Here is a 23882-nt window from a genome sequence, read left to right as displayed (position 1 = left end):
TCTTCTCATTTAAGAAAAACTTGTCACCTGGCTCATTCTTCACCTCCATACTGTGGCCACCATCCTGTTTTTTTTCCCAGTCATATGGGCACTGGTATTTTGGTCCCTTAACTTATTCTTCTAGACTTTGTCTCATCTTCTCATGGTCACCACTCAACCGGTCTACTTTAGAAGTCACAAATTATTCTTTTTCTCTATATAGAATTTTCATTTTTTCCAATTTTCTTTGTTAAGTGCTCCCACTGTGACAGTTCTTTGACTTCACCAGATACTTCTAGTTGACTGACCCTTTTGTTTTTTCCCCATCCAGCCATAGCCCCTTTCTGTTTTTACTTACTATCCAGATTCTGTCTTTACATTCTTCACTGTCCAATATCCTAAACTCCGTTAGCCTCTGACCTGTCCCGAGCCCCACAAAAACTCCCAATCTGTGGGAAGATTGAAAGAAAACAGATTCATCATTAGACATTCACATAGGAACATGGATCGAATGTCTGCATCTCCAACTCCTGTAATGCCTATTGAGATCTACTCCTCTTTCTTCCAGCATCTGGCTGTCTTGCTCTCAGTGCTTCACCTTCCCCCACCTTGACTGAGAAACAGAAGGCATGGATGAACCACTCTGTTGATCACTCTCAGATATATGCTCATCTATAATCCCAGTCTCCTCCTTCCCTTCACTGTTGCAGGGCTTTTCTCCTCCTCTCAAGCTGCTGTGTGAGACCCAGATGGGCTTCTTGCTCTGACAAAGTCAGGCACAGGACCTGCGCAGCCCCCAGACTTGGATACTGGGTGTTCAACAAACCACTTTTTGTTTCAGTTCCTGTCTCTGGAATCTTTTTTTTTTTTTTTGGTAGCCCAGAGACTGATTCCTTGGTGGCCCCAAGGAAACTTGGCAGCTGTCCCCATTAACTAGCTCTATGGGAAATTCTAGGTCTTGATGCATTAAAGGATACAAGTGAGTAAACAGGGCAAGGGGAGGAGAAAGGAGGAAACAAGGAAAGGGCATGGGAGGCACGGGCTTCTGAGTGTGTGCTCCCAGGACTGGCTCCTCGCTGCTTTGCTTACTGTAACAGGCATTTTGGAAGCATGCAGCAAATACGAATCATAATGCACACCACAGATCAGCACAGACAAATACCAAACACCGGTTTATCAAACTCATCAGTTTCCAAATACTCAACAGATCAAAGAAGTGCTCTGCTGGTCACTGAGGGAGAATGTGAAATGCCATGTTTGTTATTTCCTTCACAAGGTTGTCTTCATTCCCCCTTTCACAGAATTGACTCTTTTTTATCTTTTACAATCTTGCTTTTATTTCTTGTCCTCCATGAAGCTTTCTCCAAGCCCCAGGGCTAGTCTCTCCTTGCTCAGTGCCCTTACAGCCAATAGACAAATTAGTCAGAGCATGTATCTCCACATATAAGAGGCCAGCACTTACATAGCTCACCACCTGCTACGCCACCAAGTCACTCGTAATTGGTCTAATTCACCATCATGTTTCCTGCACCCAGCATAATTCCTAAGAATCCAACACATGCTTGTGGAATGAATGAATGAAAGGATGAGACCAGCTGAGACATTCCAAAAAGATGAACAACACATGTAGGAGCTGCATCTTCAATCCCAAGAAAGCCCTTTTCTATTCACATCCAGATGCTTCTTGGTGGCCCCCTCTCATCCTCCCTATAAAGGTCAACAGGTTTCCTTATCCATGCATCTCTCTTAGCAAGCTATTTACTTTGGCCAATACTCTGTGTTGATTTACCAATCACAGCTGGTCCTACCTAACTGAAGGAGTGGCAGGTGATTCTCTCTGAATCACCACCGCAGACCCTGGGAATGCACCAGCCACTCACCTCGCTTGCTGGCAGACGCAGCAGAGCCAGGCCTTTTCGTGCTTCTGGTAGGAGCAGCAGCTCTTGCAGACATTGAACTTGCAATCTCCACACTGGCGCTTGGTGTTGACGAGGAAGGTGAAGGGCGAGCAGCAGCGCATGCAGCAGTGCTCCACGAACTGCTGGTGCTTCGAGAGGATGCTGCACTTGCTGCCTTCCTCATCCAGCTTCTGCTTTAGCTCACTGAAAAACCAGGGTAGGGGAAAAGGGAAGAGGAAAGAAACAGAACATCAGGTCAGGGGCAGTCTCTGCAAAGCACCCATCCTGTCCCTTCCTTAGGCCAAACTACCATGTACGATCTTCCTGGAGAACAAGAGAGCTCAGAAAGATCAACTGCTCAACACTATGTCCAGAGAAGAACATTAATTGTGGATTAGTTTTGTGTATGTCAGATTTTCTACGAGAAAGCATGAAAACCTTATTACTATATTTCAGAGACTATGGTGAGATACAAGTTATTAAAAAACTAATAAGCACATCCTTGAAAAATAAAACCTTTAACTTAATTAATGCCTTTTTAAAGGAAGAGGAGATCACTTATGATAAAACACTAATCCTCACTGAGCCCTGCTGGGAATATGATAAATGCAGTCCTGGCCTTATTTAACATCCCTGGAAACTGAAGTACCCAGGGATTTTAAAAGCTTTCAAATCAATATGAGTCAATAAAGAGTCTATGGGTGATGGGCAGATCGAGGCACTGGTGATTCAGAGTTGGATAAAAGAATAATTATCTTCTAAAAATCTCCTGATCACTGGGCACACAGCCAGCCACATTAATGCAAAACATGAAGGTGCATACATTCCTCTCTGCTCAGTGAGAAGAAAAATACACTGTGAACAGATTGAGTAGCCTGGGGGGAAAATGAAAAACAAATCAAATTATTCTGAATCAGCAGGTTTGAGTTGTTTTTCCTGCTACGAAAATGGGGGCCTCCAAAGAACGGTAGAAAAATGATTATTTTTACTACTATTTTGCAATTACTATGATAATAGACTATAATTTTTATGATTTTACTACATTACAAGACTACTACTTTTACTATTTTCCTCCCATTGCACACTATCATTATAATAGTAAAACACAAACAGCCCCCCACTTATAATGGTTCAACTTAGGATTTTTCAACTTTCTGATGATGCAGAAACTATATGGATTCACTGAAAAGCAGCAGAAAGTGATACTCATGATGCTAAGCATAGCAGCAGTAGGCCACAGCTCCCAGTCAGCCATGAGATCATGAGGGAGACACTCTGCCGTGTACTATGTTTTACTGTGTTGTCAGATGACTTTGCCTAGCTGCAGGTTCATGTAAGTGTTCTGGGCACATTTAAGTCTGCTTGGCTAAGCTATGACGTTCTGTAGATTTGGAGTATTGAATGCATTTTCAGCTTACGATAGCTTTACCTTATGATGGGTTTACTAGGACACAATCCCACTGTAAATCAAGGAGCATCTATATTTTATTTTACTACACTATTTTCCTATGATAATACTTGATAACATTTTACTATTATTTACTGCTACTATTGTCTTACTACTATTTTACTTTATTACTATTTTATTACCTTTTATCTTTGCTACTGTTTTTATTTTTACTACTATTACTATTTTTCTGTACCCAGTTGTGATTATGTAGTTCATACTGGATATATTTATGATGTATGTGGCCAATATTTTCTCCTGTTCTGTACTTGTCTTTTTATGTTTATGGTTTTTATTCTCATTTAGAAATGCTTATTTTTTCTGTAGTTACATCTGTCAGGTTTTTCTTTCATGGACATTGGGCTTTACGTATTGCTTGGGAAGGCCGAGACCACACCATCAGTTTATACACATAGTCAATTAGCCCCTGTAGTAGGTTGAAGGTTGACCGTCTTAAATGATATGCCCATGCCCCAAATCACTGGAATCTGTAACTAATACCTTATTTGAAAAAGGGGTCATACAAGTTAAGAAACTTGAGATATAGTTATCCTGCATTATCTGGGTGAGTTCTAAATCCAATGACACACAGAGAAGGCAATGTGAAGACAAAGGCAGAGATTAGAGTGCTGTGGCTGCAATCCAAGTATTGCCAAGGTTTGCCAGCAGCCACCAAATCTAGGAAATAGGCATGGGAACATTCTCTCCCAACCCTTGGGAGGGAGCCTGGCCCTGCCAACACCTTGATGATAGACTTTTGACCTCTGAAGAGGGAGACAATATGTGTTTGTTGTTTTAAGCCACCTGTTTGTAGTAATTTCTTACAGCAGCCTCAGGAAACTAATACAGTTTCTACTTTTCTTTTTTTTTTTTTGAGACGGAGTCTCACTCCGTAGCCTAGGCTGGAGTGCAGTGGCGCGATCTCGGCTCACTGCAATCCCCACCTCTCGGGTCCCGGTTCAAGCAATTCTCCTGCCTCAGCCTCCGGAGTAGCTGGGATTACTGGCACGTGCCACCATGCTCAGCTAATTTTGTTGTATTTTAGTAGAGACGGGGTTTCACCATGTTGGCCAGGCTGGTCTTGAACTCCTGACCTCATAATCCGCCTGCCTTGGCCTCCCAAAACGCTAGGATTATAGCTATGAGCCTACTTTTCTTTTTTTAAGGAAAACAGTAAATATAAACTTTCCTAAACACTATATCCTCATCCAGTTACCACTTTCTAATAGTCCTAACCTCTTCTAGTTAAAATTCCTGATGGTCATGATATGTTCTTTATTCCCACTCACTCCTGGGTCCACTCCAATGGGCTTTTTGTTCTGGCCCTATTTTTCTTTTTTTAAGGAAAACAGTAAATCTAAACTTTCCTCAACACTATATCCTCATCCAGTTACCACTCTCTAATAGTCCTAACCTCTTCTAGTTAAAATTCCTGATGCTCAGTATATGTTCTTTATTCCCACTTACTCCTGGGTCCACTCCAATGGGCCTTTTGTTCTTTTGCTTAAAGAAAACAAAAACTCTGCTTGAGATCCCCCACTGATCTTCATGTTGCAAGATCCAAAGGGACTTTCTAGGCCTTGTCTTACCTGATTATTCTTCCATTCTTGAAATATTCTTTTCCCTTCCTCATGTTACTCTTGTTTTCCTCAGCCCTCTTCCAATTCCTTTGCAAGCTATCTGTTTCTACTATTCTGACTTTTTAAATGTTAGACAAGATTTTTTAAGGCATGATAAAATACTTATTCACTGATGAAAATCATTTTCAACATTAATGTTAACCTGTTACTGGTTAGATTATTTGAGGCATGGTCTATGTGAATAGGTAGCCTTTCTCCACTCCAGCTTTCCTCAAGCATGGACAAATCCCTTCTTTTCAGTTCATCCAAGCAACAGACTCTAAGGTGTGGTGGGTTACAGACATTTATTACCAATGGTTTAAGGGTAGTGGAATGTGATGGAAGAGGAACCCAACTCCAGGCAAAACAGAAAACCATTTCATGTGGGCACACTGCAGTTAAAGTCCTCAGCCACCACCTCTGGGATTTCTTCCGAGGCCCTGTCACTGGACATGTTGCTATGCCATCTTTGCCCATCCAGGTTTCCACACGTCCCCTCTCTTCTCTTGTTACAGGGCCCTTCATGGGTGATCAGAAGAAAATTCTCCAAAGCTGTGACCTAACTGGTAAAACATGGCTGCATATGTAGGGGTCACCCTTGTCTGACTCACAAGGCATGGGAGTAAATGAATCAGGACACAGATAAGTAAGAAGGAAGATCACGAGAATTACCTTTCTTTCTCTCCCCCAACCCCTTGCTCCCTCTCTCTCCTTCCCCTGTCCCCATATTTTTAAATAAAAAGAATGGTATTATTTATAATGTTTTAATTATGAAACCTTAGAAATGGTCTATTTTTGTTTAGGTTTTCAAGTGTGTTGGTATAAAGTGGCTCACAGATTTCTCTAATGATCATAAGATCTCTGCTACATCTACCATTATGTTCCCCTTTTCCTTCAGAATATTGTTTATTTGGCCCTTGATCAGTTAGTTCAGAGGCTTACTCATTTCATTAGTTTTAAGGATAACTAGCTTTTCGTTAGGTTGATGGTTGTCTACATTGTTTATTTGCTCTCTATTGCAATAAAATCCAGTCTTTATCATTTCTTTCTTCTATTGGTTTGACTTTATTCTTTCTCTAACCTTTAAAAAGTAAAAATTTTAAAAGTAAACTCATTTTCAACATTTACTCTTTCCTAATCTATGAATTTAAGGCTATAAAACTGTCTCAACACATCACTTTCGTTGTACCTTGCAGGTTTTAAATAAGAAAATTTTTATAGTCATTTAGCCTTACATATTTTATAATTCTCAGGTTTAAAATTTTCCAAATATGTGGCTTTTATTATTGACTTTGAACATTTTGATCAGAGAGCCTCAAAAAATTAATTCTTTGGTATTCACTGAGACTTTAATTATCGGTTCATAGCCAATTTGTGTCAAGTCCCATGTGTATTTGAAAAGAATATTTATTCTCTGCCAACTGATAACAACATGTTAACCAAAAACTGAGGCAGGTCTCAATGGATAGAGGTTCATTTAGCCAAGGTTGAGGAGGTTGGGAGGCTCTGATTAGCATTCACAAATATACATTGCACATGTGAAAAGAGCAAGTATAGGGAAAGGTCAGTTGTGCATCCATCTCAGGGTAGGCAGGAGGATGATTTCTAGTCTTGTCTTTGTCCTGTACCTGTGACGATAAGCTGGTAATTGACCTTGTCAGGTGAGATTCAACAGGACTCAGTTTTAGGACTAGTTTATAGTGGCATATGTATCCTGAAAGATTTGGTGGCTCACAAGGAATATGTGTTGTAAGAGGAACATAAAGTCCCCAGACCGCAAAGCCACTAAGCCAAAGGGAAAGTCAAGCTGGGAATTAGGCCATACAAACCTGCCTCCGTTTGTTCCTAAACGGGCAGCTACAACATAAAAGGCTACATACCTCCCTTACAATTTGCTCACAGAGAAGGCCCTTTAGTTCTGTTCAATTTTACCCTGACAGTGTAAATTAACATCTTATCTTCACAGGCATGGGACAAAGGACAGAATTAAAAGTCATCCCTTGGCTAACCTGAGACAAACGTGTATCTGACTGCTTTCTGTACTCCATGATTATTTCATCTTATGCAAAAATGCAGATTCACTGAGAGTGAGACAAATATATTTATATTGAAATTACTAATAGATTTGGGTATTCTATTTACCATGTCTTTTCTGTTTCTTCCTACTTTCTATCAGATTGATTGGTTTTCTTCACGCTCTTTGTTTGTTTTCTTATTATGATTCGGCATTTTACGTTTCATTTCTTTTAGTGATTAGCTTTAACATATTAACATGCAAATTTGGACTAATGTATAAAGTTAACAGATGTCCCCTCATCAACAATACAAATTTTAATTTCCTCTGGTGTTCCACATGGCTACTGATTTAATGTTGGCTTGTAACTGCAAAAATTATGTTTCATATTGTTTGGTTGAGGTTTTAGCCATCCACATGAAGAAGACTAGGGCCTACCCTGAGGCTGAAAGCCCTAAAGATAGGAAACTAGTGCCATTTCCTTCATCTAAGTGTCAATGTCTCTCCAGCATCTCATGCATCTGATTGCAAATGGGTGTTCTAGGGTAGTATGTACTTCCTCCAGAAAGTGTATTTTTTGTCTGCAGGAGTGTTGGGTCAATAGAAGCTTACTCAGCCATTATCAATTGCAGAACTCTTGTGATTTTAAATTTTGTATAGATTTATACACATTTATCTATTTCTTTGCCCATTATTGCTTCTTGAATCTGATTTTCCTTCTTCGGTTAATTTTCTGTATTGTTTCAGTTCTTCTGGTAATTCTTTCAACAAGGGAAACTCCAGCAGCCTCTATTTAACACTTACATTTCAAAGATAGTTTAGAAGTCTTCAGAATTCCAAGTTGACAGCTAATTTCTGAAAGTATTGAATAAAGGTATTATTCTTTTTTTTTTCTGGTATCAGATGTTGCAATGGGAAGTCTGTCAGCATAATTCTTCCTCTGTAGAAGACTCTAACTTTTCTCACTGGTTAGTTTTAAAAAAATTTAAATTCGTCTTTAGTGTTCTTCAGTTTCACTATGAAGTGACTAAGTGTGGATTTTTTTGCATTCATTTTGCTTGAGTCTCTTAGTCATTTTTTAAAACTTTCATTAATTCTAAAGCATTCTCTAGCCATTTTTACTTTGAATGTTGTCTCCTGCTCTATTTTCGCCTCTTGGAATTATAATTAGGTATCAAAACTTTTCTGTTCTTCCATGTCTCCTAATCTTTTTTTCTTCATCTCTTTGTATTTCTCTGTATTCCACATTCTGGAAAAGTACCTCAGTTCCAGATTCTATTTTAATAATTCTTTGTTTATCTGCATTTTCTCTACTATGTAATCCTTTTGAAATTTTACTGAGTTTCATATTTCTAGAAGTTCTAATGATTTGTTTCCATTTAAATATGCCTATCCCACTCATGTGCCATTCATTCCTTGGTTCCTATACCCTCTTTTAAAAATTATTTTAAATATACTTCTTTTATAATTTCTTCCTAATTTTAATGGAAATTTTACTGATTTTTATATTTCCAAAAGCTGTAATAATTTCTTTCCATTTAAACTTGCCTGTCCTTTTCTCCTTAATGCCATTCATTCCTTAGTTCCTATACTTTCTTTTAAAAATAATTTTGAATATACTTCTTTTATACCCCACTTCCTGATTCTTATATTCAGCTCTTAGAGGTGGCACTAATCCTCCTATTGGTTGCATCTATTAACTCTTGTTCCAGGTAGATCCTTTGTTTTCATGGTTTGTCATTTTGATTAAGATTATCTCCAGTCAAGACTGCTTTTTATGTAAGTGCATCTTTTCATGAGTCATCACCAAGAAGCCCTCAATTCTGGAACAGCTTCACATCTGTTTCTCATCTTGGGAAATCCATTACTACATGATTTATACAATTTTAGTTTTCAATACTCTGTTATGGTGGAGGCTGGGGGTTTTGAGGTTTTGATTTCTTATGGGAGACTTCATTTCTCTCACCCAGGGGTCGAGGTAAAGATAAACTTTTTCTGTAGATCCCCTAAGCCAATGGGTAAACATTTTCTAGGGTCCCTTTCACTCAGAGTACAGTCCTTCAAGACCAAACTCTAAGCAGGCATCTAATTTTTAGCTGCTTGTCTTGCAAAGGCTCAAGACCACATCTCTTGCCCTATGAAGAAATTAGCATTGCAGCCTCTAGCCATCAGAACCTAAAGCCCCATGTTTCCCACCAGATTAGGCAGACCACTCTGGTTTTAAATTCCTTCTTTCACTTCTACCCTGCTGTGGTCTGAATGATTTTGTCAACCCCCAAATTCTTATATTGAAAACTAACTTCCATTGTGATGGCTTTAGGAGGTGGGGCTATTGGGAGGTGATTAGGTCAGGAGAGTAAAATCCTCATGAAGAGACTAGTACCATTATAAATGGGACTCCAGGGAGCCGCCTTGCCCTTCCACCATGTGAGGACAGAGAGAAGACACCATCTACAAACCAGGAAGGGGACAGTTACCAAATCTGCTACCATCTTGATCTTGGACCTACCAGCCTCCCAAACTGTGAGAAATATATTTCTTTTGTTTATTAGCCACCCAGTTTACAATATTTTGTTACAGTGGCCAAATGGACTGAGACATACCCTCTAGGAATTTCCCTTTCTTACTCCCCTCCCCAGACTTTGAAAAAATTAAGATATAATCCACATAGTAAATTCACTCCTCTTAAGTATACAATTCAATGGTTTTTAGTATATTCACAAAGTTATGCAACCACTGCTACTGTCTAACTCTGTAACATTTTCATCGTATCAAAAAGAAATTCAGTATTCGCGAAGCAGTCACTCCTCATTCTCCCCTGTCCTTGGCCTCTGCTAACCACGAATCTACTTTCTGTTTCTATGAATTTGCCTATTCTGAACATTTCATATAAATGAAATACTGTGTTATATGGCCTTCTGTGTCTGGCTTCTTTCGCTTTGCATAATGCAGTCAAGGTTTATCCATGTTGTAGCATGCATCAGCATTTCATTCCCTTTTACTGCTGAATAATATTCCATTTACAGATATACCGTATTTATCCATTCACCCGCTATGAACATTTAGGTGGTTTCTAATTTTTGGTTATGATGAATGCTGATACACACATTCATATACAAGTTTTTGCGTGGACATGTATTTTCAGTTACAGGAGTGGAATTGCTAGGTCATATAGTAACACTTTGTTTAACTTTTTGAGAAACTGCCAGACTGTTTTCTAAATGTCTGTACCATTTTATATTCCTACCAGCATGATGTGAGTTCTGATTTCTCCACATCCTCCCCAATACTTGTAATTGTCTGCATTTTGAAAAATTACATCCTTCTTAGGGGGTGTGAGGTGGTATCTCATGCTTTTGACTTGCATTTCCCTAATGATCAATGAGGCTGAACATCTTTTTATGTGCTTATCGGCCATTTGTACATCTCCTTGGAGAAAGGTTTATTCAAATTTTTAGCCCATTTCCCTCCCTCCTTCCCTACCTCCCTCCTCTCACTCTCTCTTTTTTTGTAGAGACAGGGTCTTGCTCTGTCATCCATGCTGGAATGCAGTGGTGGCATCATAGCTCACTGCAGCCTTGGACTCCTGGGCTCAAGTGATTCTCCCACCTCAGCCTCTCAAGTAGTGGGACTACAGACATGTGTCAGCACACCTGGCTAATTTTTAAAAATAATTTTTTATATAGACAGGGTTTTGCTTTGTTCCTGCCCAGGCTGGTCTCAAATTACTACCTTCAAGTGATCTTCCTACCTCAGCTTCCCAAAGCACTGGGGTTACAGGCATGAGCCACCAGGCCCAGCTGGCCCATTTCTCAGTTAGATTATTTGTCGTTTACTGTTTTTTGTTTCTGTTTTTTTTTTTTTTTTTTTTCCAGACGGAATTTCACTCTTGTTGCCCAGGCTGGTGTGCAACTGTGCTATCTCCGCTCATTGCAACTTCCGCCTCTGGGTTCAAGTGACTCTCCTGCCTTAGCCTCCAGATTAGCTGGGATTACAGGCATGCACTACCATGCCTGGCTAATTTTTGTATTTTTTGGTAGAGACATGGTTTCTCCATGTTGATCAGGCTGGTCTCAAACTCCCAACCTCAGGTGATCCGCCCACCTTGGCCTCCCAAAGTGCTGGGATTACAGGTGTGAGCCACTGCGCCTGGCCAAGTTCTTTATATGTTCTAGATACAAGTCCCTTATCAGATACTTAATTTCCAAATATTTTCCCTTTCTTATACTCAACCTTACATTTTATTAGTATTTTTATTTCATTTTAGTAAAAGAAAGCATCATACCAGCTCATCTTACTCTGCTACTGGATTTGGAAATCTATGTATGGTTTTACAACTTCTTTTTTTACTTAACATATCATAAACCTCTGTTCTGACAATTCAGAATCTTTGCAGCTTTAGCTCTTGGGCACCCTTAGCTGGCTCACATATCCTCTAACACATGAGCAGGGCTCACTGCTCTGCACAGAAGTGCCCAGTACTTATTTGTTGCTTGATTACTGATTGTATAATAAAGGGAGGCTGAATCCAGAATTGTAAGGGAAGACTGTATCAGACCAGCTAATAATTCTATAGGGTAAAATGTCGTGTACATACACTTGGGTGAACAAAATGTTTATAGGGAGACAGAACAGATGGGATATTTTCAAGGAAGGAAGATGTTATTCAGTCCCTTAGACTGAAGGTAGAAGATATACTAAGTTCACTGACAGTTCTGACATCTCTCAACAGTATGAGAACAGCCTCAAATTGACTGGCTTATATTGATATTTCAGAGATACTAAATTAAATGGGATAACACATCCAGAAAGGAAATTATTTGGGAATCATAAAGCTTTGTGAACTCTATCCATAAGATAACTTGAGCTTTATGAGTTTTGTTTACTGATACACAGGACTGCAAATTCCAATAGCATTTTAAAGCTCACTGGTGTTTAGTAATAACTGTACCAAGCCCTCTAGAGTTTATCCAAGAAAATGAGGTGTTATGAACCTCAGGTTCAGTGGAGGAATGGAGTGCCATTCTTCAGACCATCTCTTACTTATTAGATTCTATTGCCCTGCAGTCTCTCATGGAAGAAGTCGTTGGGCAGAATTGTATAGGATGACTTATACTGGTTAATTAAAGATCAACCAAGAATCACACAAGACAGTCTACCTGCTTTGAAATATCTTGAGAAGGACCAGGACTTCAAATGGTCATCTAGGTGGGAAAGAGTGATGGGTTTAAGGTCAGAAGTCAGTGTGCCTAGCTGGGCTCATCACTTACCAAAAAGTTCCCCAACCTTTTTGGGGCTCCATTTTTCTGAGTGGCACTTATAATTCCTACCTCACAGGGTTGCTAGAAGTTTTAAATGAGCAAAACAACAAAAGCAAATACTAGTCATTCCATTGGATTCGCAAGAAATTCAGTGATCCAAGTATCTTTAACATTTGAACATATTTGGCTATATGTCAATAAGGTTTCTAAAGCAGCATCTGTGAGCACTGGTAACAGGGGGTGTAAAATGGTAGCTCACTGTGGCTTTTATTTGCATTTTCTTAAAGATGTTGAATATGCTTAGTTTGATCTTTAGCAATATCTTCTTACATCTGGTCTAGTCTCATCCTGGCCCTACAACAGGCATCTTAAAAACCTATTAACGTTTCGTGGTCTCTGTCTGTCACCATGCCAGCTGACAGGTTGTTAGAGGGTGAGGCATTCTGTGATGAAAGAACACACAGGATCAATGGAGTTGGGTGTCATGATGAGGTAGCAGTGTATACCATGGGCATAGCAGGAAGTGATGGCATGTACATCACTTGTTTGCTATCCTTCCACTCAGTTACCAAAGAGAGGGTAATTTTGATCTATAGCTGTGAGCTTGGCCCTCTTTTTTCCCCTTGCTGCCATCTCCCCCTAGGGCGGCTCATCCATTCCCATATGTGTGAAGATGTTTATGAAGTTGACTTCTAAACTCACTTGGTTGGCCCTGCCCCTCCTCTAAGCTGCTGAAACCTACATCTAGGTGTCCTCTTGACTCAGCCCTTCTTGCCACTCCTTGATGGCCATGGGCATTGCTTAGAATGTCAATAATTCACTCAGTTCACACTTAGTAGTCACCTATTAGTCCAGGTACTAGGGATTTTTAAAAAATGACATAGCCCCTCTCTTCATAAAATGTGCATTAATGTAGGAATTCACATGATGAAAAACAAAGCAAAACAAAGTAACTATAAATTATGAGGCATTATGTTACAGAATAAGTAGGATACTGAGACTGAGAATAACATCAGGACCTACTTTAGATTGGTGGCAAGAGAGGGCTACTCTGGGGAAGTGGCATTTCAGTTAAAACACGAAGATGGGGAGGAGCTAGCTCAATGGAAGACACAGCATCCCAGACAGAGAGAGCAGCAAAGAAAAAGAGCTTAGTATTGGGGAAAGATGGGAGGACCTCAAGACATAGGCTCTGAAAAGAAGGTCAGCTTTTTTCTAAGTGCAAGGGGGAAGTTATTGAGGATGTGAGCAGGGCACTATCAGTCACTATCAGGTAAAGCCCAACTCTTATAGGGCCTTGCATGTGTGAAGCGTGGAGAGCACTGCAGTAATCTTGGGGAGGATGACAGGTTTGGGCTGGGCAGGAGTCATTGGAGAGTGCAGTAAAGTGGGCTGAGGCCTGTTGCACCTGTTGAGGGCCAGGAGAGAGAGTGAACCAGATTCTGGCTTATGTAACCACGTGGGGAGTGAAGCTGTTTATGGAAAGAGAGAAGACTAGAATGGGCAGGAGCAAATTTCAGTGGAATCTCTGAGGCATCTGAAGAGCAATGCAAGAGGACACCTGGATGTGGGTTTCAGCAGCTCAGAGGAAGGGCTGGGCCAGCTAAGTGAGCTTGGAAGTCATCTTCATAAATGTCTTCACACATAGGGGAATGGATGAGCCACCTTAGGAGGACAGAATAGCAAAGCAGAAAAGTGGGTCTAGGAACAAGCCAACAAGAAACTCCCAAACATTTAAACACAGGCAGAAAGGCTGAAGAGGGGACGCCAGACAGAAGGACTGAGGAGGAGCTAGAACAAGAGGGTATTTCAAGAAGGGGAGCGTGGATGACTGTTTGCTGTGAGGATAGAGATGTATCTACTGGATTTGGCTCCACGGGGGTCAGCAGTAACCCTGAGAAAGGAAACTTCAGTGGTGGAAGCTGGGCAGGAGCCAGACTTCTGTAGACTGAAGAGTGAATGTGAAGTGACGTAGCAGACACCTCATGGAATACTTACTTCTTCCAGCAATGTTATAAATGCTTTTAAGAGCTGGGATCCAAAGGACAAACCCACCTTAGAATATAATAATATTGACAGTGTTCATGATAATTTAAAAGTATGCTTTGCATTTAGTTTGTCATGGGTAATATTTGTCTCCCACTGAGTACTTTCAGACAGAATCATTTTGCTGCCCCCTGATGGTGTTATAAAAAAAAGGCAGTCAAGGCTAACAGAGCACTTGATACCACAGATTTATGAAGAAAAGAAAATCAAATTTAAATATTCCCTCCAAATGTTAATGACACACAATAATATGCTGTGTGGTTACCAGCTGTAAATTCAAGAGACCATTTTAATCCAGAACCTGGACAGTCCCTTTAGCCCTGGCAGCTGGAGCACTTGCTATGCCCCACTCATCCCACATGAGCCCTATCTGATAAGGATACAGGAACCTCATCAGCCTCAGGTTCAGCGAGTAGCTCAGTCAACATGGATGCCGGGAGAGGCTGAGGGCTCCAGCTCTGCTCTTCACGGCTCTGAGCTGCTCAGTCTTCTAAACCTTGGTTTCTTTTTTTGGCAAAGAAGGATATCAGCAGCATCCTGAAATGCTTGTTGCAGAAATAAATGAGAAAATGTACCAGAACAGTACAACAGGAACCAAAAAGTAAAAGCAATCTCACAAATATCTGAAATCATTTCAGTTCAAACCAGCTAAGATTCTGCTCCACAGTGGGTGCTCAGAAAAGGCTCCCATCTCTCCATTGGATCACCTGGAATATTTGGCCAATAGCCAGAAAGGGAAATCAGGTATATTTTGGCTATTTACCAAATTGAGCAGGTGGAAAGCTCTCTAATAACCAATGAAGGTACCTTAAGGGCATTACAAGTATTTCCTTGAAAAGAGCAATGAGGGAATGGCTGCAAGAAAGCTGGGATCATCACACTGTATGCTCATATTAATACCATAGTATACCAGTGCTTCGTCATAAACCCAGACTTTGGCCAGGAACATGTTAAAAACAAACAAACAAACAAACAAACAAAAAGCATCGAGCCTACAAGACGGGACACACTTCCAAGTCTATAGGCTCATCAGATCCAGCAGAAACATGTGAAGGATATATCACTACCTGAAGTTGCTGACTGTCCCAGCTCTCTCTGCACCTGCCCTCCAGCAGCATCGCCCTCCTGCACCTCCCACCACCGAATCATTTCCAGCTATCTCTGCTTCCCTAGCCTCATGGTAGCTCAGAGCAGGCTCCTCCACAAAATACCATTTGACAATTGCTATCTTCACAGGTCTGAAAGTAGAAAGGTCAATCTTATTTCCCACCTTCTCAAATCAGCCACTGTGTGTACAGCAGACCAGGGTCCTTCATTTAACAGCTATGAATGACTTCATTTGAGCAGTAGCCCAAGAAGAATGGAGATGTGAGGGGCAAAAAGAAAGGAGGTTGACAGAGCCTATTTCATATACAAGTAGAGGAAGCTTCCTTTCCCGTAAAGTCAGGTTCCACACGTCCTTGGCAGGAGCAAGTACCCTATTTCCTCCACCACCCACTTTCTTCTGTGTAGCCCAATTCTTCTTTGTGTTTAGTCTCACATAGGCCACGTTAATCTTAGAGAAAACTGTGCCCTAAATCTTTATTGTCAAAATAAAAACGTCACAAAACCTATGAATCACTGATAAACCCATGATACCCTGTTACATCTTGTGAAAATGGGCACATGCTACATATCATCATTTTGATAAAGCAAAAAGAACAGTATCCAGGATATAAAAACAACTGCCTTAGTGCCTTGTCTGAGATACTGACTGTTGGGACCAAGCGTCTTGCTTCCATTTCCATTTCCACGGTGTCCTCTGTGTAGCACAGGGGGCTGGAAGCTTGGAAACCACATTTCCTAGACTCTTGTGCCTGCTGCTGTTGGTTGGGCTCTGCCAATAGAAGGCATTTGTGTGAGACTGGAGGTGGAAGGGAGACATCATTTTTCTGCTTTATGTTCCAGCAGAAGCAGGAGACTGTGGGTGAATGTGGCTTGGTTCCTTCTTGCAGTGGGGGCCCCATCAGTAGCAAGAATGGCAGCAGCAGTGATGCCATCGACTAAGCTTATGGGATCCTACTTACACTCTTTGCTTCTTCTCTTCTAGCACTAAGGCAGGGGCAGCCTGCATGGTTGCTTATCTCTGGGCAATACAATGTTTTTCCTGTTGCTTTTCCAACTCTTCTAATACTCTTGTAAGCAATTTCCCAAATCAAAAACTCTCCGTATGAAATATTTAGAGGGTTTCTGTTTTCTTGATGGAACCCTGGCTGATGCATCAGAGAGCTGAAGTCACATACTGTCAAATCCAGATTTTTTTAAAGTCCACTTTCCACATGGCCTCCTTGACATCTATACTTGTGACCATTCTGTTCTCCTGATACCAGCGACGCCCTCAGAGCCACCTGGCTTTCTCTTCAGATTAATTCACGTTTTATCCTTTCTTTCCCAGAGTTTGTTCCTTAGACCTCTTCCTTCCTTGTTCTATATTCCCCCATCAAGGAATGTAATCCATATGTGTCATAAACTACTGTTAATGTGCCAGTGGTTCTCATGTCTTCAGACTCACATTTTCTCCTAGATATTGTCACTGCCTGGAATTTTTTCCTACGGTCTGTAACTGCCAATCTCTTTTCCAGATTATGATCTTATGAGGAACTGAACTCAAAACACCTAAAATACTCAAAATATCTAGTAATATATTTATTATTTCTACTCCTGTATTTTTTCCTAAAGAACATAACTTCTATCCAAAGATTCCTCTGGAAGCCTGAGAGTCGTTCTCTACTTCCCTGTCCTCTTTTACTTCTGCTTTTAATTTTGCACCAAATCCTATTCATTATGCACTAAAATACCCTTAAAGGCACCTTCCCTGCTCCTGCTCTGCCACTACCTTAGCTTGGACCCTCTACATTCCCGACCTGCATTGCACACTACACTATTCCAAGCTGCTTTTAATGACCAGAGGCAGTTATCTGCCTCAAAATAAGTGTCAAAAACAATGCCACCATGAATACTTGCAGTCATATGACAATGACTCCTGTGTGCTGATCCCTTGAGCTGTAAAGAGCTCTCCATCCCTGTGCATGCCTGTGACCTTTCTTCCACATGCTGTGCCATTCCCTCCTTGCCTTACTGGCAAATTTCTCCTCTTTTTCCTCCAAGACTCACATTTCAAATGTCACCTTCTCTACCAAGTATCGTGTTCTGCCATGTATAACCAGTGCTTTGTACCTAACTTGATTATAGCCTATACCACCCTGAATTTTAATCCTTTATGTACCTTTGACAGGACAATGAACTCCTTAAAGAGGAGGACAGGGATGGCTACTTTTGTCCCTACCACAGAAGGATTGCCCTGAATCATGTGGCTGTGTGCACATACCCTTTCTTCCCAAATACAAGTTCAACCAATGGGTAAGGGATTATGATAAAGCATAAGCACTGACAGATGAAAATGAAAACTTCCTAAGGATTAACTGCTTAGGCTGCTAACACTGTAAAAAATATGCAGGCAAAACAACTGAACGTTCAAGCAACTCTTCCTTTGCATCTGCAAATTTGGATCATGCATAGGGCAAAACTTTCTGCTTTTTGTCTGCTTTTAATCTACCTGAAACTAAGCACCATAGAAAAGCTAAAATAATATTCAGACACATATAATGACAAGTGGTTCTCACATCTTTAGTGCCACTAAGGGATAGGATTCTTATTTTTTATTTCTGAATAAAAGATAAGTACAATATGTCAGAATTTAGAATGTTTTCATTCCTCATTTGCATACTAATACATACAAGTAAATTTCCAAAGTTCAAGCCTTTGGCTGAGTACAAGCACTCTTCCAGAGTTGGTCAAAACCTATATCACATGGTGTTCACAGAAATAGATATTTTGCCCTAGAGTATTTTCTTCCTGTTGTTGGGCATACTGATGTAGATCTGACCTTGAGCAAAAAACTATCTCCCAAGAGAAATGAAACTGTCATCACTCTCTTGGTTGTTGTAAACAAGATAGAAATGTTCCAGACTTCATTCTGTCACTCACCTAGGATGAACACAGACTCAGAGGATATCTACAGCTCAGCTCATCACACATTTTCTGACATTTAATGCATCATGCATTGTATGTGAACTCCTACTTTAATTCTATTAATATTTGATTTATCCATCTAGAAGAGAATATTTGTAAAGGTAAATGTCAGTTTGTGGAGAGATGCCAAGTCTCACTGGTGATGCCCTCTAGCTGCTAAGCCAGCTACCCCTTTGATGTCTATCTACAGCTGATCCTCCTAACTGAAAATTCCTTTATTACTGTATGGTGAGCCACCTCCCAGATTTGTGTTCAAAAGAAAACTATCCAAAAATCCTACAGAATGTTTTTTAAAAGCATCTTAAAAATATTACATTTCTTTGACATCGCTCTTACCAGAGCAAAGGGAGGTAAAGGCTTCTGTGCCTTAGTCATGCTTTTATTAAAAGGAAAGGGAATTATCTTTATGGAATGCTAATGTGTGTGTGACATTTGGCAGAATGAATCCCTACAAGATCTTTTGAGGTAGAGAAGAGGGGCATCCACACTTTATTCTGCTTGATCTCTGGAGAATGCTCATGCATGGCTATACCCCATATTGGAATGATGTGCACCTGAGGGCCTGGTGGAATCCATGCACTTGCATAGCCTCCAGAACTGACGCTTGTTCATATGAGCACTTGATATCAATGTGTTAACTACAATGGTGCTAGAGAGGTATACTGGGCAACCAGTTTAAGAACATAAGATACAAATATCAAAATTGTAAATTAGAAAAATCACAGGGGTCCAAAAGAGTGACTTTATGCCTTACATATAAAGTCTGTCATTTGCTACACTTACACCTCTTCCTGGGTGCATCTACCATCCTTGCAATTAATATTCTGTACCCATATGTCTGAGCTTAAGGAAAATCTTATGATTTCCTACTGCAGTCCTCCTCAGCCCATAGACAGTTTAGCAGGCCCCAAAATAACATGTGCTGGTTCACACAGGGTGGTCACTTATCTGTTCCTGTCTTTAATGTTCATCTTCATTTGAAATTTAAGCACTGTCTGGTAAGACTTGTCAAACAGCCAGAGCATTGGAGCAAAGGCAACACCACGGCACAAAACTCAGAAGGTGTAAGTAATGATGCACAAATTCTATTTCTAGAAATAAATACAATCGAGTAATTTAAACAGCTGCAACTATTTGTTGACTATGACACATCTAAAACTTATGTAATAATAGGTAAGAATAAATTGGTATCAAACACATATTAATTCTTAATGCAAGAACAGCAAACCAAATACCACGTTGCCACTTGCAAGTTGGAGGTAAACACTGAGCACACATGAGCATAAAGGCAGGAATAACAGACACTGGGGAGTACTAGAGGCAGAAGAGAGGGCAGTTGTGTGCTGAAAAACTACCTATTGGGTACTATGCTCACTATCTGAGTGATGGGGATTATCTGTACCACAAATCTTAGCATCATGCAATATACCCATGTAACAATCCTGCGCTTATATCCCCTGAATCTAAAATAAAAGTTGAAATTATTTTTTAAAATGCAGATTGAAATACAGAAGGAACTTAAAAACAATCCTAAAATATGTCAGTTCAAAACATGTATTCTTACTATCTTGCAGAGATACTGTGTTCAGTAAGTCTATTCATATGCTCAAAAAGTTTTCTTTCCAAAGTAGAGTATCTCTCATTCATTTGAAACACTTACAATGCTGATGGTAATGATATTTTATATGTTCTCTAACCAAAAAAAAAAAAAAAAAAGTTGGGGGGGATTGAACTGGTTCCCTTATTCTTGGAACATTCATTTATTCACCCAAGACTTTAAGCTCCTATTTTGTGCCTGGCTCTTTGCCAGGTGTTGGGGACATAAAATAAATCACAGTTCATAGCCTAGGGGATTAGACAAAGGTAAAAGCATACCCACAGAACAAAGTCTGTGCAAGACGTGCAAGAGGCAGCCACGTCAATAGGCATGAAAAAAGGCAGCAGAGGTGGGCAATCAGGGAGGTGGGGTGCAGCTTATAGAAGCATTGCTGCTTGCACTAGGCCAGGAAGGATATGCAGGAATTCACTAGCAGGAGAATGGAGGAGGATATTGTAGGGAGAGAAGACACCTTTTACAAAAGTGCAGATACATAACTAAATGTGATGTGTTTGAGAAGGGATGAGTGGTTGGTTCAGCAGGTGGAGTCATAAATGGTGAGGAAAAGCTGAGAAGCAGGTGAAGTTTGTGGTTGGTCCTAAGGTGGACTTGCATGCCACTCCAAAGAATAAACATTTTTTAAAGTAAATGGGACAAAAAGACAAATTCATTGGGCAATGATGGGCAATGAAACTATTGATCTATTTTAAAAAGAGGAATCTGACACAAGAGAATGGATTAGAAGGTGCAGGCAGGATCAGAAGAGAGACACTGGTTACAACATTTGTAACAATGATGGTTACAAAGGCTGAGAGCATCAGGGAAGATCAGGTAATGGAAATGAAGAGGAAGTAATGAATAAGAGATTTTTAATCTCTTATCATAGTAAGAAGCTGGGGATGGCAGTGGGGTTTCTGGTATGGGCTGTTAAGATAGGTGATGTGCATTATTATTTGGGATAAATTCTTTCCAGGATTTTTCTCATGCTTATTTATTTTTGTGACTAGTTTATTAATTTAGTTGTCCACAATGTTAGAAGCATTGCCTATGGAAGTGACCTCTTTTGGAGTCCCTGGATTTCTATAATTACTGGGCATATGGGAAAGAGAGAAGCTGTGAGAGGAAGGGGATAAGGACCAATTCTGGCAAAGTCGGACCAGGGAGGTGGCAGTGGAAGCAAGAAAGGTGACATGGGCATGAGTGACATGGTGACAAAACATTTGAGAGGATGTGAGGCCTGGGATGGCAGAATACAGAAAATAAGGGATGCAAAGACCACCCATGTCTTTAGTCTGCATAAACCATATGATAAGGGGATCGATCACACTGTGGAGAGGGAGAAGTCAGAATGAGGACTGGGCTAGCAAACTGTGCATTTAGTTCTCATTCATGAAAGCAAAGTGAACATGTTTACTGGGAGACAGGAAAGCAGACTGGGTATCTGGAGAGAGAGAGAGAGAGAGAGAGAGACAGACAGACAGACAAGCACTCAATTTATATCATGGCATCGTCCCTGTAAAAGTGGGAGCTGAGGATGTAGATCCAAGATGGCCAATTAGCAGCTTAATATTGCAGCTCCCAGTGAAAGCGCAGAGGGTGAGTGGATGCTGCATTTCCAGATGGATTTTTATTGCCCACAGACCAGGAGATTCCCAGGCAGAGGAGACCCACGGGTCACCAGCGTGGCTGGTTTGGCCAGTGTGGCTGTTTTGCCAGCGCCCTGGCATGGCGGTTCTCCATACAAAATACACGGGTATGGGCATCATTTCAGCTGGTGATTGGAGCTCTGGGAGGCAGAGTTGCCATTCATCTGATTAAAAACGGGACTGACAATAATAGTGGGAGACTTTAACACCCCATTGTCAACATTAGACAGATCAACCAGACAGAAAATTAACAAGGATATCCAGGACTTGAACTCAGACCTGGACCAAGCAAACCTAATAGACATTTACAGAACTCTCCACACCAAATACACAGAATATACATTCTTCTCAGCACTGCATCACACCTACTCTAAAATCGACCACATAATTGGGAGTAAATCACTCCTCAGCAAATGCAAAAGAACGGAAATCGTAACAAACAGTCTCTCAGACCACAGTGCAATCAAGTTAGAACTCAGAATTCAAAAACTAACCTAGAACCGCACAGCTTCATGGAAACTGAACAACTTGCTCTTGAATGTTGACTGGATAAACAATGAAATGAGACAGAAATAAAGATGTTCTTCGAAACCAACGAGAATGAAGACACAACATACCAGAATCTCTGGGACACATTTAAAGCAGTCTCTAGAGGAAAATATATAGCAATAAGTGCCCACATGAGAAGCAAGGAGAGATCAAGAATTGACACCCTATCATCAAAACTGAAAGAGCTGGCTCACGCCTGTAATCCCAGCACTTTGGGAGGCCGAGGCGGGTGGATCATGAGGTCAAGAGATCGAGACCATCCTGGTCAACATGGTGAAACCCCGTCTCTACTAAAAATACAAAAAATCAGCTGGGCATGGTGGCGCATGCCTGTAATCCCAGCTACTCAGGAGGCTGAGGCAGGAGAATTGCCTGAACCCAGGAGGTGGAGGTTGCGGTGAGCCGAGATCGCGCCATTGCACTCCAGCCTGGGCAACAAAAGCCACACTCCGTCAAAAAAAAAAAAAAAAAAAAAAAAACCTGAAAGAGTTAGAGGAGCAAGATCAAAAGACCTCAAAGTCTAGCAGAAGACAAGAAATAGCTAAGATCAGAGCAGAACTGAAGGAGATAGAAACACAAAAAACCCTTCAAAAAATCAATAAATCCAGGAGTTGGTTTTTTGAAAAGATCAACAAAATAGACAGACCACTAGCCAGATTAATAAAAAAGAAAAGAGAGAATAACCAAATTGATGCAATAAAAAATGATAAAGCGGATATCACCACAGATTCCACAGAAATTCAAACCATCATCAGAGATTATTACAAACAACTCTATGCACATAAACCAATAAACCTGGAAGAAATGGATAAATTCCTGGACACTTGCCTCCTCCCAAGCCTAAACCAGGAAGAAGCCGAAACCCTGAACAGACCCATAACAAGGTCTGAAGTTGAGGCAGCAATTAAGAGCTTACCACCCAAAAAAAAGCCCAGGTCCAGACGGGTTCACAGCCAAATTCTACCAGACATACTAAGAGGAGCTGGCACCATTCCTTCTGAAACTATTCCAAACAATACAAAAAGAGGGAATTCTTCCCAAATCATTTTATGAGACCAATATCATCCTGATTCCAAAACCCGGCAGAGACTCAACAAGAAAAGAAAACTTCAGGCCAATATCCATGATGAACATAGATGCAAAAATCTTCAATAAAATACTGACGACCCGATTGCAACAGCACATCAAAAAGCTTATCCACCATGATCAAGTAGGCTTCATCCCGGGCATGCAAGGCTGGTTCAACATACACAAGTCTATAAACACAATTCACCACATAAACAGAACCAAAGACAAAAACCACATGATTATCTCAATTGATGCAGAGAAGGCCTTTGACAAAATTCAACAGCCCTTTATGCTAAAAACCCTCAATAAGCTAGGTATTGATGGAACGTATCTCAAAATAATAAAAGCTATTTATGACAAACCAACAGCCAATATCATACTGAATGGGCAAAAACTGGAAGCATTCCCCTTGAAATGTGGCACCAGACAAGGATGCCCTCTCGCACCACTGCTATTCAATATAGTATTAGAAGTTATAGCCAGAGCAATCAGGCAAGAAAAAAGAAATAAAGGGCATTCAAATAGGAAAGGAGGAAGTCAAATTGTCTCTATTTGCAGACGACATGATTGTATATCTAGAAGACCGCATTGTCTCAGCCCCAAACCTCCTGAAACTGATAAGCAAGTTCAGCAAAGTCTCAGGATACAAAATCAATGTGCAAAAATCACATGCATTCCTATACACCA

General features: G+C 40.5%; 1 protein-coding gene across 4 annotated transcripts in view; it reads right to left on the bottom strand.

Annotated features, from left to right (window-relative positions):
- Nucleotides 1–23882, bottom strand: part of MYRIP (myosin VIIA and Rab interacting protein) — a 425307-nt gene that overhangs the window by 210939 nt on the left and 190486 nt on the right. For all 4 annotated transcript variants that reach the window (XM_032271158.1, XM_032271182.1, XM_032271174.1 and 1 more), the window contains exon 3: nt 1860–2081. In XM_032271158.1, the coding sequence (XP_032127049.1) occupies nt 1860–2081 (222 nt within the window). The remainder of the gene's footprint in view (nt 1–1859; nt 2082–23882) is intronic.

This window comes from Sapajus apella, unplaced genomic scaffold (assembly GCF_009761245.1).
Source record: "Sapajus apella isolate SASKATOON/1434 unplaced genomic scaffold, GSC_monkey_1.0 scaffold4, whole genome shotgun sequence".
NCBI classification, from domain to species: domain Eukaryota; kingdom Metazoa; phylum Chordata; class Mammalia; order Primates; family Cebidae; genus Sapajus; species Sapajus apella.
The sequence above is the reverse complement of the archived record's forward strand: the minus strand, read 5'-3'. Positions and strand labels throughout refer to the sequence as shown.